Source organism: Coptis chinensis, chromosome 2 (genome assembly GCF_015680905.1).
Source record: "Coptis chinensis isolate HL-2020 chromosome 2, ASM1568090v1, whole genome shotgun sequence".
Classification (NCBI taxonomy): Eukaryota; Viridiplantae; Streptophyta; class Magnoliopsida; order Ranunculales; family Ranunculaceae; genus Coptis; species Coptis chinensis.
The window spans coordinates 62,274,458-62,292,118 of NC_141457.1; the positions used below are offsets into that span (position 1 = coordinate 62,274,458).

The following is a 17,661-nucleotide window of genomic DNA, read 5'->3' on the forward strand; positions in this document are numbered from 1 at the left end:
CTAACGGTTTTGAGTTTGTTTACGTGTTTTTATAAAATATGTCCCTAAAACCCTCCCATTTGTTATTTATCCAAAATATCATCAATATTTATAGAAAAATATTATCGGTGAAAACAAAGGCCCATAATTTGCTTTGCATATCTTTTAGCCTACCACCTAAAGTAGATTTATAAGATGAATTGAGGGTTGATTTTTGGTGAAGATAGTTTTCTCATAATAGAGAATTTTCTTACAAAAAATCAGTTCAAACAAAAATGTTTAACATTATCAAAAGTTGTTTTGAAATTTGAAAATTTTGGACCGTTAGATAATTTTATAACATTGTAAGTAAATTTTGATGCGCCTAGACATCTTCTAATATGTTGATTTTTTTTCTAAGGATAATCTATATTGTGGGGAGAACATCTCCACTAAAAGTTTTTTTGGAGTTGATATAAGTGATATAAGTGAAGATCATATATCTCGGTCGGGATATATCATCAACAAACTCCAATTTCGTATTCAACTTTCAACATCGCGTCTTCGCCATATAAACTCCAATTCTGTGTTCCACTTTCAAGTTTCAACATTGTCAACTGTGGGCCTGTACTAGAGTATAAAAGACGGGTCAAAAAACCAAACCCGGCCCAATTAAAAACCATTGCTTTTAACGTTTCCACACATCTCATTTTCTCTTATTTCTAGCTCCTTCCTCATTACCGTGTTTTACTTTATTTGTCTGCAATGGACGCGATTGATTCAGTTTTCGATCCCTTAAGAGAATTCGCAAAGGACAGTGTTCGTCTCGTCAAGAGATGTCACAAGCCAGATCGGAAAGGTAAAATAAATTTGTTAGTTTTTTAACTGTGATCTGTTATTATATATGTTTGTTTTTATTAATTGTTTGGATTTTCTTATGATGCAGAGTTTCAAAAGGTTGCGTTTAGGACTGCGATTGGATTTGTCGTGATGGGGTTTGTTGGGTTTTTTGTTAAACTCATTTTCATTCCGATTAATAATATTATTGTCGGATCTGGTTAGGTAATAATAATAATAATAATAATATATTGTTTTACGATTATTTGATGTTTCGGTTATTTGTTTTGTTTGGTTAACAATTGATCTATTGGTATATTAGCTTTTTAGAGATTGACCATCTATCAATTGGAAAAGCAAAAAAATCAGCTATCAATGGAAGTATGATCGATACTTGAAACAAACTCTATAATATTGATTGCATAATGTTGTTTTCACCAGGAAATCTCCTTTTACTGTATAAATCTTCATGAGATAGGAAGCATATACATTAAGGCATGGGAAACCATAGAGGACTTTTATGAATTTATTTTACATTATTGACCGATTCTTCATTTTCTTCCTCTCCTACTCTCCCCAAAATCCCACAAACTCTATCTTACTCTTTCTCTCCTATCGCTACCACCACCACCATCATCTTCTCCTCCTCCTCCTCCTCCTCCTTACTTTACTCGAATCTAACGTCGGTCTACACTGTATTGCGGTTTTCTTGTTATTATTAATAATTTTATTAACATTATCATTTATTATTTGGGGGATGGGTTCAGGGTTTGTGTGAATGCTAGCCTATGATATTCTGAGTTTAAGGGGTGATGTAATTGTCGTACAAGACGTTGTTTGAAGTTTTGAGCTAACATGAAGTTGGTAGTAGGATTCTCATTTTTTAAGTTTTTTTTTTTGAAAGACATTCTCATTTCGTTTGTGTTTGGATTTATTAGTTTTTGTACTAGACTTCTTAATCTGGTTGATGGATATAATTCTTGTTCCTACTCGACTCGTTCCCTTGAAGCAAGATACAAAGCTCAACTTGTTCTTTCCAGTTTTCAGCAGTGAATTATTGTTTCTAATTCATTACTGATTTGGAACAGTAGAGTAAATGCCAAAGCATTCGTTTAGTTGTTTATTTTGTTACAAAAGCTTCCTTTACTGGTTTCTGGGACTTATTTAATCTCCCATTGACTCGTTCCCTGGAAGCGATACTCATGTTTTGTTTTTCAGTTGTGTCTCTTCTTTGCAGTTTTTACCCTTTGAAGAAGACTAGAACAAATACATTTTTTTTTTAAGTATAACAAATTAATAATTCTTTTTATTGATGAATTAGTGTCGATGATGACTCCATAGACCTGTAATGAATGCGGACATGACCGCAAAATATAACATCTAAGGGGCTGAGACTTTGTTAATTAATTTTGTTTCTTTTTATTGATTATTAATTTGTTTTAAGAGAAAACATTGTTGGCTTTATTTTTCTTGAATCTTTATACAAGATTGGCTGATTGAGGAGTTGATCTTAATTGGCAATGTGTGAAAGGGAAGCCAGATTAATGTTCCCCTTGCTATCCACTGCAGTATTTTCCGTGTTGTATTTGGACGTTGGGGAATAACAATTTGTTTGTTTAATTGCATTTTTTACCAATAAAAAAAAAAAAAAAAAAGTCTTCTGATTCTTGTTGAATATTGGTTAAGCAACTGGAAATTTACTATCTTGTTATGTCTTCCTGTGTCTTTAGATGGTTCTAGGTTTGATACCATAACCAGGAGGAGGCTAGGCAAGAACAACAAAAATAAGTGTCCTTTTGGTAATAAAACACTTCATGGACCAGCCTAAGTTAGGGTTTCTCCGCAGTCCTCTTTAGCTCATGATTTTCTTGAATGACGTCTCGTCGTGATTGAGGCAAAGATATAAGTTCGCAGCTTGAAAAGCACTTTTGTACAATGCGTAGACCGATCTGGCTGGTAAAATAATCTATTTGCATTTTTTTTTTCTAAATGAGTTCTGTAGTATGAAGGCAACAGTAACTAGTTCTAATAAAGAGATGATAGGTTAGTTGGATTATAATTTTGAAGTGGGTTGCTAGAAGCCTAGCACGTGAATAGTATGGAATGGAAATACAAGATAACTTTTATACATACACAATAGTGCCATTAAAGGGAAGAGGGATGCAAAGAATGTAGGTGTGTGCAGTCTTTTAACTGTATGAATGAAAATGCAAGTAATGTTTTTCTTGTTGATTTTTTCTTTTATTTTTCTTGTCTGATATAAATAAATTAATCCTAGCGGATTCAGCTGCTGCCAAATTCTTAAAAACAACTGCATTTTTCAGTAAGGTACTTTTTTCAAGCCACAAAATGCACCTGAAGACCATGCAGCAACATGCTTTGCTCATCAGTTATTTGCCTTGCTGGATCCTCTATTAGTTATTGTTTTGATGTTCAGTGTCAGTGTGGAAGTTGTTGTCTGGGGATCTTTATCCGTTAGTTTGTTTGACATTTGATTCACCATATATATTTTCATGCAAATTGCAGGCTTGATAGCGTTGTCACGTGTGGACTTAGAGATGCACAAGACTACAAGGCATTTGTTATGTCAACGAAAGTTCTAGTCACTCTTCTTTTCTGTCTGGGTGTGAACAATTTTGAGCAGTCTTTAGACTATAATGTGAACTCGTTTGTTGTCTGAATCATAATGTTTGATGATGGATAGCTAGCTTTTTTTCGCTAATCTGACTTTGCATTTACTATATAGCCTTAATCTCACAGTCGTTTCTTTATTTAAGTTTGAATTGTATGGGAGAGGATGGGCAGATGGGCATGTTTTTTCAGTGCTAATCTGTTGTTCTCTACGAAGTCGATAAGTAATCGATTTCTTGTGAGCTATTTGTTTGAGAAATAATCTGAATTCTCATCATTTTGCAGTGTGGGCTGTGCTTGTTTACCTGTAAACGTTCCATGTAATTTTGATGTGAACAAGGGATAGGTTAGTGATGCTGTATATAGGTGTTTCTACCTTTAATTCCTTCCAAAGAAGATGCAAAATTGCAAATACTGGTAGAATTTTGCGGTTTTAAAATGTCAACAAAATTTCCACTGAATTTGCATGCTTTATGGTGGAAACATCTACCAACTACTGAAACAGATTGATTTAAATCAAAACAAGCTGCAAAATTACATGGGTAAACATGTCCAGCCGTCCGCAAGTGAGCTGTAATTTGATTCTTAGGATAAATGAACAGGGAAATTTGATTATTAGGATAAGTAAAAAGCAAAAGTGATTGGTATCTAAGGCTTATCACTTTGACTTTATCCTATATGGCATTTCTATTCTCCAAAATCCCAAGTAATCCACAGAAATGAACCCGCACCAGCTAGAGGAGTGCGAATTTGTTGCACACGGGCAGCTTATACTTTCTAGTGGAGGGCCTGTGCAACAAATTCACATTCCTACCAGCTGACTCTTTTATGATATTTAGACAGTAGATTTGCAGAAATGCGATTTCATACAATGTCAGCAAACAAACTGACCGCTTGTCTGAGCATAATCAAGTCAGCGTTTTGTTTGCCGCATGTTAGCAGCAAATAGACTGACGCTTCTCCTCAGTTTTGTTTACCCCATTGGTTCTGTTCTACGTTGACAGTGGGAGCATTATGGCAAGATAAAAAGGGCGCGTAAAGTTAGAGTGTGCTAATAAGGCGGCACATAGATTAATTAGTTAACACTGAGGGGCACTAAATACCAAATTCAGCTCTTTTTCCCAAACTGACAGGCAATGCAGGTCATAGCTCGATGGACATACTGAAATGAAATGGTTTGGCTATACGTACTAAATTTTTAATCGATCGTACATTTCTCTGAGAGATATTCACATTCTTGCATTCTGAGACATTATCAAAAGTATCCGCTACATTTTCGTTGGGGGCAATAAAATTGCTCTTCCAAGCCATTCCTCCCATCTACTCACGACAGAAGGGACTGCTTGAAATGGCAGCAGCAATTCAGTGATAAACAAAGATTAAGGTGAGGCAACAGTAGTTGTGGTTAATTACCGTGCACAAATCAAGACGCCAGAATTATTTCTATAGCATAGTAGCATACTAAGGTCAAACTGATAATATTGAAAATTTTCTCTCCAACTAATTACATTCCTCTTCAATTTATATAGACTCGACATTCAAGGTATGTTTTATATAAGCTTTGAAAGATGTGTTGCTGCATTCTGGAGATAAAAAACCACAACCATATTAAATTCCAAGGCAACCACAGTCTAACCCTGCCATATCAGCAATATGTCACTTGTTTGAATACTTCATTCTTTGGTCATTATTGCTGTCAAAATTTGAAAATAAACAGAAAATGGTTAAAGACCTCTGCAAACTTTTAAAACAATAGAAAACTGTTACATTGTACACTACTGAGCCATCCAATGTCAAAAACTTGACGCCATTGAGGTTCTGAGTCCATTCCTAAGTAGACTTTGGAAGAATCTCTTCAGAAGGTACCTCAAGTGTTGCTCCTGCGTGCTCTTGACTGGGTTTCACAGCTGCAGCACAGAACTATGGTGGTTAGTGCAACCAAACTATGAAGACAAATTAAATATCAATAATTACATGCATTTGACTGGTATAAACTATAAAGATTATTACAACACAACAGCGCCAATAGTGTAAAAGTGTGTGTTTGTTATCTATTAGGGTGGTAAATCACCAGAAGACACATATCTTTACACGTCAGACAGAAAAATACATGCAGAGACTTATAATAAGGGTAAAATCCCTATACTTCATTGTTGGGCTTCCTTAAACTTCACCCTCTGTGTGGAATGCAACTTTCTTCTTGTCAATAATGAAAATATTTGCTAATAGAGTTGATGCGAGACAGGTTTCAGTAGGATATGCAACTCAAGGACATGCTCTTTTCAGCTTTTATATCATGTGATTGCTTACCATAATTAAGTAGATGCTTCATTCACTGAACAGCGTTTTTATGGGTTTCCACCCACAAGTCCACAACGATCTTTTCAAGCTTTAGTTTTCCTCTATTCAATGCGAAATCCTTACTAAATCTTCCAAAAACTCACATCATTCCCCTCGACAAGACTGTAACTATGTAAAGGCCTAGTGGCCTACTGGTCAAGCCTTGGAGGTTGGGCCCCAAGGTCTTGGGTTCAATGCCCTCCTTCACCGCCAAAAAGGGTCATCCACTTCAAAACCCTCATCTCCAGTGACTCACTCTTCTGGGTCTTATTATTCCATTTACAATAAGGAAGTGTGTCTTTAGCTATAGCCATCGCAGACACAATCAGGCACATCTTCAGTAGCTTAACTGTCTCTTTATGGATAAACTCAAACCGCCATAGAATTTCATCCCTCTCTATTTTTATTTTTTTTTATTGGCAAGCCTGTTTTAAATGAGATCAGTAACTCTTTGATGCTGGCGGGGTTCGAGCCCCAGACCTCTGGTATCATCACCCAAAGGTTTTACCGACTTTGCTAATCGGCACCTGCTTCATCCCTCTCTATGGCTCTATGTGCTGTTCATTTTCTCCCTCTTAAACCAACACTTTTTAGTTTTTACCTATTTTACCCTAACATCACAAGAATTTGATCAGAGCATTCAACCAAATTTAGAAAGTTGAACTCAACCCTCATGTATGTTTTGGATTTTAATAACTGATAAAATCATCAACTTCAACTGAAAATAATAAGGTACAGAATTTATTGAGTTGAAGACACCTACTTAACCAAGACAATGCTAACAAATAACAATACTCCTCGTGATTAAAAAAAAATAAACACCTGAAAAAGTAAAAAAAATGACTCCTCAAATACTCTTATTACTCCAGATGAAGCAAACAACAATCCTTCCACATATTGATAAAAGAAACATTTCAAAAATGTTTTTGATTCAGTGATATGCAAACTACCACAGAATACCAAATTATTCTTGTTTCCTCCAAGCCAAATGGTAGATATTGTTTCTTGGGATTGATAAATTGATATGGAATCCCCCTCCATCTAGATGACATAATTAAGGCATTTTGATGGTTAATAGGACCTGCTAAGGGCGTGGCATTACCGCATACGACACACTACACAAAAAATCAACTATGGAAAGATGCGACTTGTGGGTAGATCAAAGGAAGATAGAGTAACCTGATAAATAGGTCGCATTTTCTTATCCAAAATCTTGATTCTTGCACTGGTGCAAGAGAGGTAAAGGTAAGGACTGTTACCATGCTGACAAAAGAAAAAGTTAACATAAAATGGACTCTCCATTCCTACCAATAGCAGGCGCCCTCTTAAACTTACATCCCACCCCCCATCAGTCCATGTAGGCGCTCTTAGCAAAAGGCTTCGACTTTTTGTTCATTGTTCAGGAGTCAGGACTATGAAATTTGGTGTGCTTCATTTCACGGACAGCTCTCAAGGATGGGAAGATCCACTAAGGTTCTCCAACAGACTACCAGCAAGTATCTTCTCATATATCCACTAAGGTTTAGCATGTTATTCCTGACCACTTTGAATGCCAAAATATCGTTAAATCTTCCAAAAACTTGCACATACACTGCCAAACAAAATAACTATAATGATTACTAAGGTGCTATGCCAAAAGCATGCCTATCTAGGCTAACCCCTAGCGCTTAGAGCTCACCTGCCTAAGGCTGCATACACTTACCAACCGGCGTCAGTGCCTGTAACAGCATAGGTAAATTTTTTACGAACAACACCAAACTAAAATCTATCATCACTTTAAATTCTAATTCCTCCCCAAAATCCGTCAGCCTCAACCAAAATCTCTACATATTAAGTATTGAATTCTCTGATCCCACCATTGTTTCATTCTATCCTCACCTTACTGTCGTCAACTAGGTCATTCTCTACCTAGATCCTCACATTTCTCACAAAGCAGTAATCTAATTACTATGACAAATCACTATTTGAAGCTTATAAATAAGTAAAACTTAGAAAAGGGATGCATTCCAGAATGGGGAATAGCTGCTTCTAATCTGATTTTGAATGGTTTCAACTGGGGCTTCATCTAGTGATTCTAACAAAGTTGCTTAAAAACTAAACTTTTTACTCAGTGATATGCAAACTTCACTAAAAAACCAACTATTACTTGTTTCCTGCAAGCCAAATGCAGATACCCTTGCATGTGAATGGTATGGAAGTCCCCCTCCCTTTAAATGATTAAATTAACACATTTTGATGGTTAATAAGACTGCCTAAGGGTGTATCATCACCTAACCTAGGGCAGATTCACGGAAGAAAAAAGGAGTTCCAAACATGAGACAAAAAAATTGACAAATTACAAGATGGTCATACACATCCTAGACTGAGACTCATAAATGGTAAGGATGCAAATGAGGCATGCCACAAAGAAAACTAACTACTTAGAGATGCAACTTGTAGGTAAGAGAGAAAGAGGAAGAATAAAATAGAGAAATTTAATAAAGATCACGTGACCTAGTGGAGAGGCCAACTTTTCCTTACCCACAATCGAGATTCTTGCACTGGTGCAAGAGAGGTCAAGGTAAAGGACTGTCATGCTGTCACCATGATCACAAAGGAAGAAGTAATATAAATGGAGTATCCATTATTACCTAAAGCAGAGCTAAGGGTTCCACTTCCCAATCATTAAACCTCCATCCCACCCCCACCAGCCCATGCGGGCACCCTGCAGAAGCGTAAGTCTGACATTTTTTGTCCACTGTTCATAAATATGAATTTGGCTGTGTTTCATTCACAGACAGCATGCAAGGATGCGAAGAAGCACTAAGTATTCTCACCAGACCACCCATAACTATCTACTCAAACTTTAGCATGTTCTCCATAACCACTTCAAATTCAAAATCCTTACTAAATCTTCCAAAAACTTGCACCATGCTCCCCAAACAAACATAACTATAAAGATCACTAAGTTTCTTTTCAAAAAGCACGCATAGGCTCTAGACTCACCTCTAGGCTCTAGCGCCTCGAGGCTAACTGCCTAAGGCATCCAGCCCTAAACTACCTAGGTACTAATCATCCAAACCAACATTTATCATGTATTAACGTTCTAACTCATTTCCATAACCTCTCAACCTCAATCAAAAGCTCCACACTTGAACAACTATTCAATTTTTCACTAACCCCACGGCACTCAAGTAGGTCATACTTAAGAAGCTCCACACAGTTACCATATAGAAATAATCCAATCAATATGACAAACCACTACATGAAGCTGCTTATAATCTGATTTTCAAAGTATTCTGTTGGGTCAGCATTTGAGGTCATACTAATTCTACCCCATTTTCAATAACCCAAAAAATTTAGCCACACCCAAATAAACCCTCATTCTAAGCTAAATAACAAACAACTATTCAAAAACAAATAAAAATGCAAACTTTGAATCTAATATATATAAACAAAAACAAAAAATTACCATAACCACCAGAAGAATTGAGTTTAGCTTGAACAATCATATTAGTAATGAAATGAGAAGCTTCACGTGCATCTTCAAGTAGTTTCTCTATCTCCTTATCACATGTAACGTTTCGATTCTCCTCAAATTTACTCCTCACTTCCACAGCCGATTCTTTAAGCATTAATGTATCGCCCCGAAATGAATTACGTGTCGCTCGTAACAGTGTCCGATATGCTCTCACTGCTCCTCCCATTTCTCTTCTCTTCCTCTTTTCCTCTTCTGTTTTTCTTGTTTACTAATTTATTAAACCGTGGGCCTTAGCCCAATCAAGTGTCTAGCCCATATGTAAATCCAACCCAATATAACTCAAGCCCGGCCCATATTCACTGTTATGAATGTGGTTTCATGCATCAACAAATGCAAATGAATTATTGTTTCAATAGTTTTTTTCGCTAAAGAAGCATATCTTGTTATCAGGAACAAGTTTGAGCAACAAAATCACAAAACAAGAAATATTAGATAAGCACTCCGGTGGCACATCAAATCACCTGTTTACAAAGTTGCAACTAGCACTTCTAGCTTCACAATATTCAAACACAGTAATACATTCACCCAAAAGTTTCTTATAACTTAGAATAACATTAACCAGATTCTTAAGGCCGTCAGGGAGGAGCCACTTCATTTATTCAAGTATCCAATCTCTATTAGTAAAATACACCATAATTAATCTGGCCTTTTAAATTAGACCAGCCTTTTTTCTACCACCTAATACCCCTGATTAAATACAAAAAAATATTATTCAATGTCTTAAAAAAGGACTATTTCGTCATTTAATTTTTGATTTCTATTTATACCCTTCAATTACAACATACAGACAAAGGAGTTTTATGTAAATTCAGGACAAAAACCCAAATCCACGCCTATATTGACATGTACGCGGTGTTACCTTGCCATTAATACCCACTTAAATACCATTAATATCCACTTAACTACCATTAATACTGAGTTCTTTCAACTTCCCCTCCTTTCTTCATGAACTCTTTCCAGTACTGGTTTTTGCTTTATGCTTCCAATTCCGGTTATTGTAACTAGATCTGGCAGTGAAGGTTATCAAATTTTCATTGAGTTCTGAAATTTTATGATTCTATATTGTATAGCTGACATATTTATGTTCCCTGCTTTTGCTCATCCTCACCAAAACAAGATACATCGGGCTTAATATCTTCTTGAAATCGGTAATTGTTTGTTAAGAAGCGGGATGTTTCTCCATATGAATGTCAAGGAAATTTGTAGTAAAGGTGGATGGATATTTCATGAAAACAAAATTTTAACCGATGGTTGGTAATCCTTTGCCATGTTTATTTTTCAAGGAGAAGAAGTTGGAATGGGGCAAAGGTTTGGCTCAAAAGCGGGAAGAAGTCGAAGCCGAGAGCACCTAATTAGAACTTGAGAGGGAGAGACCATTTGCCAGGACCAAGTAAGCTTACACCATCTTAATCATGGTCAATTTGCAGTCCTTCACCTTATCTTATGTAGGTAGCTTACACGCATAAATCAGTTGGGAGAAATTAATGATATTTTTAGTATATGCTTATCAGCTTATGGTTTTTGAGTTAACATGCACCTCATCGTCATTTTTTAGTAGGCTTTAGAGCGTTACTTAAATATACACAGTAAATTGCTGGGATGGTTCCTTAAGTCTGTACCTATCACGGGCATAAATACTATCCTAATTGTATGTAGACATTGACCACATAAATGATCTTTATTGCAGAGATGATCCGGAACTTGACAAAATGTTGAAGGAAAGGGTTAGATGGGGAGATCCAATGGCTCACTTGGTAAAGGTAATAAAATAAGTTTTTCTTTTAAGTAATAACAAGTTAGCAACACACGGTAGTTTAAAAAAAAACTGTGTCATCCATGTATACAAGATACTGGCATATTGAAAGGTTATATACCTGAAGTTTTGGTATTTCACCATGTAGGATACTGTTAGACAGCTTTGTAAAGTTCACTTTGGTTTTTTTCTATTGATGATTTAACATGGTTACCAATGTTCATGTTCTTTTTATCTTTTTGCAGAGGAAGCATTCTGACCTGATTTTGGAAGATTTGGGCGACAATGAAAAGATTAAAGAATCTGGATTTATTATTCCTCAAAAGGTTCCTAATCATAGCTGGATAGTAAGAAGAATAGATGCTGCACCAAACCGTCATGGCATAAAACCTGGGAGGCATTGGGATGGGGTTGATCGTAGCAATGGTGTGTTCCCATCTACCTTCAGTTTAGAGTCTGCTTTATTTTAGTGATGAGTATATACACTTTCCTGTTAATCATTGTTGTGGTACATATAAAGGAGTGGGAGCTTGATTATGTTTGCATATTCTTTCTCTTACAAGTAAGAATATGATCGTCATATCTGAAGTTGCTGTCTTTTTCATGTGATATATTTTCTTCTTTCTAGGGAAAGATTTGTCATGGTAATGTGCACATAAAGTTGCCATGGTTATGATCTGTGAACTGTAAATCAGAAGAATCATTAAATAATCCCGATAGATCTTTTTAAAGGGGTTCAAAAGATTCCAGTTGTCTATTATCTGCTTTAGGTTGTAGTTTGAAATCTTTGAATCATAAGTATTTTCTGGTGATAATGTCTTTGAGTTTTTGTCTATAGGTCACTACCCCTATTCATTTAAGTAATTTCAAGAAATGAATACATGTGGACATGTGTTGTTGTGCGTATGTATTGTTGTGCAAAGATATCTAAGTATCTCTAATCCTTCTCTTAAAATTGTACTTTTATTTTGGTCCATCGACAAATGACCGGAAGAGAAAGCAATACCAAAAAGCCGTACCCCCACTAAGTTTGAGTTTAAGGGGATACTTAGGACCTTAACCTATAGTTGTCGGGTGTGATATTATTCCGGAGAAAAAATATCGACCGCCGAAAGGAAGACTAAAATAGTGTTTTGAAAATAAATAAAAGACAAGGATATAAATTCTCAGTAGCCTTAATATAATGAATCATACCTTTTGCGTTTCCTTTCGACTTTTTTAGTAAAATCACATCTTAAAGCCCGCTGAATTCAAGATTACGATGAGTATGATGCAATTCTATGAAATATGGCTCTCAGATGGAGTTTTTACATTTAGAGTTGCAATAATGAAGTAATATGTTCTTCTGTCTTGGTGCAGGATATGAAAAGGAATACTTCAAAAGAACAAACGAAAAACAAGCTACTGAAAGAGAAGCGTATCTTTGGTCGGTCTCCGATATGTAATTGAAGGATACCGTATCAAATTTTGCTTCCATTGTATGAAACAGTTGATTGACATATTTGTAATCACCGCCACCGCCTTTGGTAAATTTCTCTGAAACTCCGTAGAAGCTACAGGTGTATACAAGTTGTTTCCTATAAGTTACATTAATGTGTATTGTCTTCTCTCAAGATTGTTGACTCTTATATATTTTTGTGCATAAGATAACCACCGACACTAAGTTCACCGGGCTTAGGGGAAAGGATGGGAAAGCACCCGATCCATACGTGTAGATAAAGAATACAACTAAGGCGATCCTAGCTCTCCTATGAAGAAGCCCCTACTGAATTCAAGTAGCAGCACAATATTTGGCGATAGACATCATTCAATGGGTAAGATCGTTTGTGTACTTTCACTATTGGCTATATTTGTGCTGTAATTGAGTCATGAGTTCTAACTAATATATAGCAGTTATCCAATATATGTGTTGTGTGGGTACTTCAAAATGGAAGTCGTACCCGTGTCGGACACTCCATATTTTAACTGGAAATGCCATGTCTCTGGAGTGTCTTTGCTGTGTCTCAGCCATACCCGTGCAACATAGTCCAATATCAAATATTCATTTCACCGATTATTTTTAAAAGGCTGCTCATCGGCTTATTGTGCAAGCTGGAGATATTAGATGCAAGTTCAAAACGTAGATGAAATTGGGAGTAGGATGTAACCCGTGGCAGACTACTGGCAGCTACTTTTGGTCACTGTTTTGACATTATACGCTGGCTAAACAGTAGATAAAAATGCAATAGGTAAGTGTCTTTAACTTTGATAATTAATTTTTTGAACCACTTACACTGTACGAAAGTTCATTATTAAAGAGTTGCGTGTTTTGTGATTCAAATAGCTGTACAGATGGGTGATAATAAAGTCTTCAGAGAGTCATCCTGTAAAAGGAGTTTGACGCCGATATTTCTCGCTATAGTTAGTGTATTTTATTTGTAAGGTTAGATAAGAGTTTGACCACCATAGGTTGTATTTTTTTTTATGGTAATAGGTTGTATTCCATCTAAAAGTTCCATTGCTAAGTTCTAATAGAATTTGTGTAACATGTCATAATGATTATAATACTTTTGAGTAAACAATTAGCGTGCTATCGAGTTTCAATCGACAAAGTATCCCAATTGACGTCTGATTACAAACTATGCTATATTTCAGCTCAATTCATATTCAAATTTGAATTGCCCACATGGGTGTATCAAATTTGGCAAGCATGGCGTATTGGCTTATGTTGTTTTTGTTCTTTGTCGGTCTGAGAGTCTAAGCTTCAATTTAGGTTGTTATTGATGTATTACATTTTGATTTGGCTAAGCATGGAAATAACTTAAAGGATCCTAATTATGCTACTACGGCTTGAGTCGTCTATATGTGGCATTGCCGTTATGACCTGCATGTGTTTTTCCTATCGATCCGTTAAGTGGTACTTTCTCATGATTTCAATTTACTTTTATGACTTCATCCAACTGAAATTTGTGCTGCACTATCGTGCTGATTTTTCAAGTACTTGCATGGGAAACTTTACGAGATACTTCTACGCTTTTGACTTCAACTGCCAGATGGTTGCCATTTCCAGGAAACACCATCTATAATGCACGCAAAATGACGCTAATAAATTTCTAAGATAGTTTGAGAGTTGAACTTGGCCCTGATGTTGAAGTTACAGTAGTGACTCATGGATTTATGTTAGTCCAAAATGGCCAAAGGAGGCACCTGTTTAGGGAAGATAGTAATCAATCAAAAAGTAAGTAATGAAATGTTTGATGTTTGTGTTGGTTATTTATGTATGACCATCATTTTTACATTTTTGATCTAGCTGGAGTATTATGGAAATACATGTTTTAAAGTGGTTACATCATTTCTAAACACAAGGTTTCCAGTAATATTCTTGCAACGATACCTTTACCCTGTTACATGTTCGATTGAATTGTGGTTTACAATCAAACACACCTTAAAATGATTGATCCATTGGCTCAAATTTCTATTTTCTTGGTGTATTATATTGGTGCAGTAATGCAGCTCAAACAAGGGCAAACACTTAAGATTATGCATAAGGAAGTACGATAACTCCTAGAAGCCAAGGGGTTCATTTTCTTTCAAGCTTTTATTCAATTGCAACAATGGATGGGAAGACTGCTGCTCCCCCCCTTTTTCATTTTTTTTTTCTTTTTTTACCTTGTGATGCAACATAAGCGCGTTACAGAACTTCCTCAACAATGGATGATTTATACTGACATTTGGTATTACAGAAATAGAGACCATACACATAAATGCTTTGTCTCATGAATGTTACAGTACTTATGCTTTGGTGTCACTCCATGAGACATTACATCCAAGTAGTTGTCACCCAATTGATTAATTTAATGCTCATGCATCATCAACATCAACTTAGTAGTTGACTCATTGACTTGATCAAATTGTTTCTTTCGAAATCTTGAGTTGATTTTTCAAATCATGTAATGTTTAAGAAACAAAAATAAATCAGTACGATGCAAATATTGTCTGCTAAAATAAAGTGACCAGGAAACTGAAATCATCCATTAGTCCATGCTACTTTTGATATGATTTTCCAGTTCCTAAAAAATATTGGTATGATCCTTTTTTCGCTTAAAGCTGATTAGCAATTTTACAGGACTCAAAAGAAGATCCAGTGACCCCATTTCCGTCGAAAATAATTACATCATCACCCACTGAATGCAGGTTGGTCGATATCATTTATCGTGTAATTAATAAATTATGTCTTTTAATTGATAAATTTTCTCAATTTTGAAATCTACAGGGATACTCGGGCAAGTTTAGAAAGAGTTGCTACAAAGCGGGTAACACTTAAATTAGAAATGTGCATTCTTCTTCAAAATACTGCTGTTATAATTTAGGCTTTATCAGTCTGAAGCCTTTTATCCAATTGGACTTTAACCATCTTTGTCTCCTATGCTTAGGTCCGCAGCTCTGAGAATCTGCTAGGTGGCTACAACTCCTCCCCAACTTTTGCTGTTCATTGAGACGAATGTTTTTAAAGAGCTCGAAGTTCCTTGATTGATGGAAAATGATAAAAAATGTTAAAAAAGGCCTAAGCGTATACAAAGGAGCTTGAAGATGTAAGTAACCTATGGACTTTACACTGGTTATAATATGTTACTAACGGTCTAATGACATCAAGTATTGAACAAATAAGGTTGGGAGAAACTTCCAAACTCATAGTTTACTTTTCTTTTCTTTCCATTTTCCCTTTCTTCTTTAATTGCAAGTAAACTTGCAGTCATTGAGGAGAAGGATCCTATGAATGTATTTCCTTTTTGTGTATGCTATCGTTCTCACTTTTCATTTTTCCTTATTTGCATCGACGATACTTAAAATCAGAAGGACCACATGTAAGAAACTTCTGGGAACAAGTTCTAGGAACAATTGTATTCAATATCACAAATGTGTCACATAATTTTGCAGAGGCAACTGGTTGTATATGTTTAGCTTTGTATTAGCTTCTGAGTTTGCTGCTACTTGCTACAGGTTTAGAACTCTTTATCCCAGTCTAATATACATTTTCCTATTTTGAATGTACAATCACCAGGGTACAACGGTAAGCAACAAAAATGCATTTGCCAAGGATGCTAGAGTAGATTTGCACACGGATGGCTGAGGATCCTGATGTGTGTTGGTATTCAATCCTTAATCCATTTTTCTAGATATAGATTTGTCTTTAGCTTAATTCACCCATTAAGTATTTCATGGTATTGAGATGGAAGAGTGGGAATGCTAACTTTTATTTATGAATGCATAGGAATTAGAATTTCATTCTGACCTTAGGATATTCATCTAATCCAAACCATTGCAATTGATTTGTTAAAAGGTTTCAATGGTATTCTTTAAGGTGATGTAGTACTGATAACATACCCAGAAAAAGCAGAATGAACTCAAATTACTATAAATTTATGAGAGGGCGGATTCAAATCTTTGTTGTTTAAATCTCTATAAATCGAGGGTCAAGGCTTAAGACACCGGATAGACACCTCGACCATTTAGAATTAAAAACGCCAGCTATTAAAATGCCCTGCTTAACTAGCCACCAATTTAACCACTCTAAACTCTTCGCTTTCAATCTCCCACTTTCTGCCCCTCCATCTACCCCCACTCAAGTGGATTTCGGTTTTGCCAAGGAAGTTTGAACAATTTCTGTATTTTGAGTGTGGTTGTTTCACTCATCTCCTTACTTTGCTCATTGACATTGTCGTGATGAACTTCACACTCTCAACAAGTACTAACTCGGTAACTTTGGTTGTCTCTCTTTGAAACTCTCAATGCTGTTTGTCGACCCACCCTGTGGTTATCTGAGGTATGCCTTATAATGCATATTTCTCATAAAAAAATATGTAGTAAAATGGATTACAAAGCAATAGGCAGGCTTGGTTAATTGTTTGTGCAGGATTATATTCCATAAAAGCGTGTATACTTTATTTTTTTTTGTTCATGTAATTTGAAACTCATTTCAAGTCTACAATGGTGTATTTGGATATCACAAGTTGTTTCAATAGCTAATGATTAGATTGTCTCATCCCTTGGTCATTCACGAAGGGATGCAAATGCATGATTTAGTAGAGGCATGTATATATCTGATTTTTTTAGAGTTTCATTGCCCTTACATTTTCAATTATTTTTGTTGAACGGAAAACAGTTCTACTTGAGTCGATATGAAGTAAAGAATATTATTTTTGATAGGTACGTAATTTACTGAGTTATTAGTTGCTTTTGGAGTCTAAATTCAGTGTTTCAGACCTATATGTAGTTGGAAATATAAAGCCCAAAAAATACTTCATGTAGTGTAGTTGTAACTATAACCAACGATGGTGGTCTATGACACGGCTGAAATCAACTGAAATCGACATGACCGTCACAAAATGAAGACAAGTAGGTGATGGTGCAATACTAATCTCACCAGTTTACGGCAAGTCGCTACAGTGTTCTATCTTAATGACACTATTAGGAACAAATTTTAGATTCCCGGCCGTGGAAGAACAATATTTCATTTCCAGTGAAGGAGTACCAAGGTACTGTGATTCTTGACGTGTTTGTGAACTTAGAATTTCAGTTTAAGTAGGTAACTTATGCATTTCTTTTATATTGTTTGCATGGATAACTTTCTTTTTGGCTTATT

At 35.8% G+C, this 17,661-nt stretch overlaps 3 protein-coding genes, 1 long non-coding RNA gene and 2 other non-coding genes across 7 annotated transcripts; 5 read left to right on the forward strand and 1 right to left on the reverse strand.

Annotated features, from left to right (window-relative positions):
• Positions 1 to 656: 656 nt before the first annotated feature.
• LOC147517023 (protein transport protein Sec61 subunit gamma) lies at positions 657 to 3,517 on the forward strand. The gene is made up of 3 exons (XM_086589455.1): positions 657 to 817; positions 905 to 1,020; positions 3,322 to 3,517. The coding sequence occupies exons 1-2, from the start codon at positions 724 to 726 to the stop codon at positions 1,018 to 1,020; spliced, it is 210 nt and encodes a 69-aa protein (XP_086445581.1). The 5' UTR covers positions 657 to 723; the 3' UTR covers positions 3,322 to 3,517.
• On the forward strand, positions 2,115 to 2,193 carry LOC147517024 (small nucleolar RNA SNORD25). The gene has a single exon (XR_015214711.1). It is a non-coding gene; the product is annotated as a small nucleolar RNA SNORD25 (small nucleolar RNA).
• LOC147517025 (small nucleolar RNA snoR136) lies at positions 2,251 to 2,404 on the forward strand. Its single transcript, XR_015214689.1, has one exon. It is a non-coding gene; the product is annotated as a small nucleolar RNA snoR136 (small nucleolar RNA).
• Positions 3,518 to 5,016: 1,499 nt separating the features above from the next.
• On the reverse strand, positions 5,017 to 9,481 carry LOC147517026 (complex 1 family protein / LVR family protein). Its single transcript, XM_086589456.1, has 2 exons — positions 9,218 to 9,481; positions 5,017 to 5,333 (listed from the first exon to the last, which is right to left on the reverse strand). Exons 1-2 carry the CDS (start codon positions 9,450 to 9,452, stop codon positions 5,257 to 5,259), a joined length of 312 nt encoding a protein of 103 aa, XP_086445582.1. The 5' UTR covers positions 9,453 to 9,481; the 3' UTR covers positions 5,017 to 5,256.
• A 1,158-nt stretch (positions 9,482 to 10,639) lies between these two features.
• LOC147517027 (pre-mRNA-splicing factor cwf26-like) lies at positions 10,640 to 12,541 on the forward strand. Its single transcript, XM_086594642.1, has 4 exons — positions 10,640 to 10,676; positions 10,974 to 11,046; positions 11,285 to 11,465; positions 12,399 to 12,541. The coding sequence occupies exons 2-4, from the start codon at positions 10,996 to 10,998 to the stop codon at positions 12,482 to 12,484; spliced, it is 318 nt and encodes a 105-aa protein (XP_086450768.1). The 5' UTR covers positions 10,640 to 10,676; positions 10,974 to 10,995; the 3' UTR covers positions 12,485 to 12,541.
• A 2,564-nt stretch (positions 12,542 to 15,105) lies between these two features.
• On the forward strand, positions 15,106 to 16,442 carry LOC147517028 (uncharacterized). 2 transcript variants are annotated; one of them, XR_015213782.1, is made up of 4 exons: positions 15,106 to 15,212; positions 15,292 to 15,331; positions 15,452 to 15,610; positions 16,081 to 16,442. It is a non-coding gene; the product is annotated as an uncharacterized LOC147517028 (long non-coding RNA). The 2 variants fall into 2 exon arrangements; XR_015213781.1 differs by having other exon boundaries at positions 15,452 to 16,442.
• The last annotated feature ends 1,219 nt before the right edge of the window (positions 16,443 to 17,661 follow it).